Source organism: Pollicipes pollicipes, unplaced genomic scaffold (assembly GCF_011947565.3).
Source record: "Pollicipes pollicipes isolate AB1234 unplaced genomic scaffold, Ppol_2.1 Scaffold_4219;HRSCAF=4965_pilon_pilon_pilon, whole genome shotgun sequence".
Classification (NCBI taxonomy): Eukaryota; Metazoa; Arthropoda; class Thecostraca; order Pollicipedomorpha; family Pollicipedidae; genus Pollicipes; species Pollicipes pollicipes.
The window spans coordinates 6968279-6971879 of NW_023596448.1; the positions used below are offsets into that span (position 1 = coordinate 6968279).

General features: G+C 48.3%; 1 protein-coding gene across 1 annotated transcript; it reads right to left on the bottom strand.

Annotated features, from left to right (window-relative positions):
* Positions 1-266: 266 nt before the first annotated feature.
* LOC119095738 (glycine receptor subunit alpha-4-like) lies at positions 267-1436 on the bottom strand. Its single transcript, XM_037218591.1, has one exon. It carries the CDS (start codon positions 1434-1436, stop codon positions 267-269), a length of 1170 nt encoding a protein of 389 aa, XP_037074486.1.
* Between the last annotated feature and the right edge of the window lie 2165 nt (positions 1437-3601).

Here is a 3601-nt window from a genome sequence, read left to right on the forward strand (position 1 = left end):
GCTCGAAATAGCCGGGATACCATCAATGACAAAGTTTCACGTCAGACGCAACGCATCTTTTTGTGACCCTTGCAGAAGTGGTCGGGTCTCAAAGCGATGGCAGTTCTTCTTGTTTTTACGTCTTCTTGACGCTTGCGGTTCGGGGTACATAGCATGAATGATATGAATATCTTTCAAGAAAAGTCATTTTCGATCTGTCCTTATGACCATCTCTTCGTTAGCATGGACACCGGTCTCAGGTTTTCTTTGCAACCAAAGCTGGGATTTCACTGTTCCTGACGGGTGTAGTGCAGCCAGTAAACGACGTTGAACACCACAAAAGTCGTCGGGAATAGAACTTTGGATATGTTATCGATAACGTTTCCCTTCTTGGCGTGGAACCGTTTTACAAATCCGACCACGAAACCGCGCGCCAGGGATGCCACCGACGGCTTGCCATCCGCCTCGCTGATGACGATGATCTTCGGCTCGCGTTTGATGTTGGTGCCCAGCGGGTCGATGTCCGGCGTGATTGTCGCCACCGGCTGGAGCACCGGCACCGGCTTCTTGTCGTCGGCGCTGCTCGCCAGGACGATTTTGAAGTTGAAGGCCAGCGTGAATTCCACCATGGCCAGGAAGACGCCGACGATACAGAAGAACATCCAGACGTCCATGGCCTTCATGTACGAGACGGGCGGCAGAGAACGCTGCATGGTGGTGAACTGGGTGGCCAGCGTGAGGAGTGAGGTGACACCCAGCGACACACGACCAGGCACGTTCTCCACCGGTACCCAGAAGCTCAGGAACGACACAAGCACGATCAGGATCGACGGCAGGTACATCTGCACGAAGTAGTAGCTGAACTGGCGGTCGAAGGTGAAGTCGGCCTGCACGCAGCTCTGGTTCAGGTAGTACGAGCCCTCGTAGAGGTAATCGTAAGAGCAGCTGCTGGGCAATACTGAGCTCAGCGTATACTGCGGGATCTTGAACTTGAAGTTGTCGAATTGAATGCCCGGGGCTTTGAACGAAGTGTTGACGTACAGTCCGTGAAAGGCGTATGTTTCGACTGGAAGGGAGCATACCTGCCTGTCCAACGGAAAGTTGCGGAAGTCGAATGCACAGAAGTTGGTCACGGTCAGTCTCTCGGAGAAGAAGAGCTGAGTTTTTTCCTTGTTTAGCCAAAGACCAGCGTTCCTACGGACGACGTAGTGCCGGATTGCTTTCTTTCCCTGTGCAAAGAATATGTCGGGCATCCAGATTTTGTCCACCAGTTCTTGGTCGACAATGATGAAAGGGCTGTCTTCGCAAACTGGGAATGTTATCCTAAAATCCGTCCAGTACAGGTGAAAGTACATGTCGACTGTGAAGTCTTGTCTAATCTCGTTGATTTCCGTGATGGAAATGATCCAGAATGTTACGAAGATGTTCAGTTGTTGGCCTTTGGTAAAAGGTGGCATATACTTGTCATAGTTCGCCGGCAAGACGTTATAGATGGGCTGTACCCGACACGTGCTGGCATTGGCATTTTCCTCCGCAGTGAGCCTGAAACGGAAGGAAACACAACCGATGTTGCAATTTAAAAAATGCTGGTATCAACTGCAGCTCGCAATGAACGGATGTCAGCCGCTGAACATAACTATCAGGTGTGGTGGTAATGAGACTGCAGCGTAGGGAACACGTGACATCATGTGTCAAGTAATGAATGAAGCCTGGCTAATGAATCGGTTTAACTATTTCTTACCGTGCAACATCATGCCACAGGATAGTTACACATTGGAGCTGTTAGTTTTTCACGCGATCAACATGAACTGCATTGTAAAGGCTTTCACGGAATGGATAAACCCTTTGATAACTTTAAAGCCTTATCTGATCTCGACGGTTTCCGTACAAAGATGATTCAGGAAGGTATGCATTTGGCAGTTGACTGTTGCTAGTGCTACCACACGTATATATTGGGCAATAGACAGATTTTGGTGCGAATTGTGGGACAACGGTGCGCGTGGGCTTAGAAAGGGGGTTAGAAGCTATCGGTTTGACCTAGACTTGGGAAGAGGGTTAGAAGCTATCGGCTTGACCTAGACGCTTCAACAAATAGCACATATTGTTACCGACTGTGCTTGCTCTGGTCCTGTTTCGGTACATACCCACAACTTTCGCAACAAGAAAAGCAAAAGCAACATGCCTAGGTGCAAAGGTATCCCAATATATATCACAGTATATAAATAAAACCTGGGCAGTTATGAGTGGGTACGTAACGGGTGGATATGGCTGATAACAAATGGACAATTAGCAGGTGAGCCCGCAACTACATGTGCAGGCAAAGATTATCAGGCGTCCAATAGCCCATATTGACAGGCTCGCACAGAAAATCCCAGTTGCAACAATTACTATGTAAACGGAAGTACAAACTTCCCGTTCTTTGCCGATTTTTTGACAGGCTTATCTGCTGTATAAAGACACACATCGCAAACGTTAAAACCGCACTAGCATTTGCCTGTACGCCCGCGTTTATACAGCATGAATATTTGCCGCAGCAGCTGTTTTAGATTGCCGACCACGTGGTGTAGGGCTTAAGATCGAGCGCCTGCGTCCCGTGGTACCGGTTTTAAGTGCCTGAGAAAACGAACTGTTTGTCTTACTATAGCATGAGGGCCGTCTGGCAACTGACTAGAGAGGGTTACCGTGGCAACCGTGGTGTGGCACCGCATAGCATGAATAAGACTCCTCCGCGACCATGTCTGGCACGAAGACCAAGAGCGAAGTAGTCCGTGGGTCTGGAATTGCGTTACTGGGCAGTGCGCCCACAGTGTACGCAACAAGCGTGCTCAGTAGGTGCTCTGATGCTGAAAGCGCCAACGCAAACCACTCCAATACGAATTTTAAAAGAGAAAAGGCCGAGAAACCACTTACCATACCATACCTACATATCATTGGTTATCAACATTGGCTGGCGTCATTACGTATTTACATCTGGAAATTGTGTAGGTAGTTTCGGTATAAATAGTCTAAACACGCTCAAAAGTCATCCTTTCCCTGTCGCAAGATGTTGTCCCCAACCGCCGAGTGCACACTCTCTCACCAAGTGATCTGAGAAATTAGCCAGTTTGGCCATCCGTCATCAATACTGATCGTGCGAGGATGATAGTCCGAGTAAGCCATGAAGTTTCCGTAGTGGTCTTCTGCATTGGATTCTGAAGAAGAAGACTTCCAAGGAAACAAGGTAGCGATCTGCCGACCCGCAGAATGAAGTTTTGGAAACTTGCTTGCATCTTCTGCTGCATTCGTGGCACATTTTGTATTTTCGTGCTTCTGGCAGTCACCAAGCAAAGACTACACAAGAACAGCTGCTACATTGGGGAAAAGGCAAGGACGTCGTCCAACGTCCGGCAGGCGGGCACGGCTCCATGTTGAAGCAAATTTGGGGCTATTCAATTCCAAGGTAACTTGAGAAGTTAGCTCAGGCACTTCGATGTACAGTAGTAATGGGGCGCTTGTGTGTGCGTTTACCATTGTAGTGTTTTCCATTTATTTTATCGGCGTAATGTGCGTGCACCGTAGGTGTAATCATATCTCTGAGATTGAAGGGGACAAATGAGAGTAGAGAGGAAAAATTAAAGTTTAA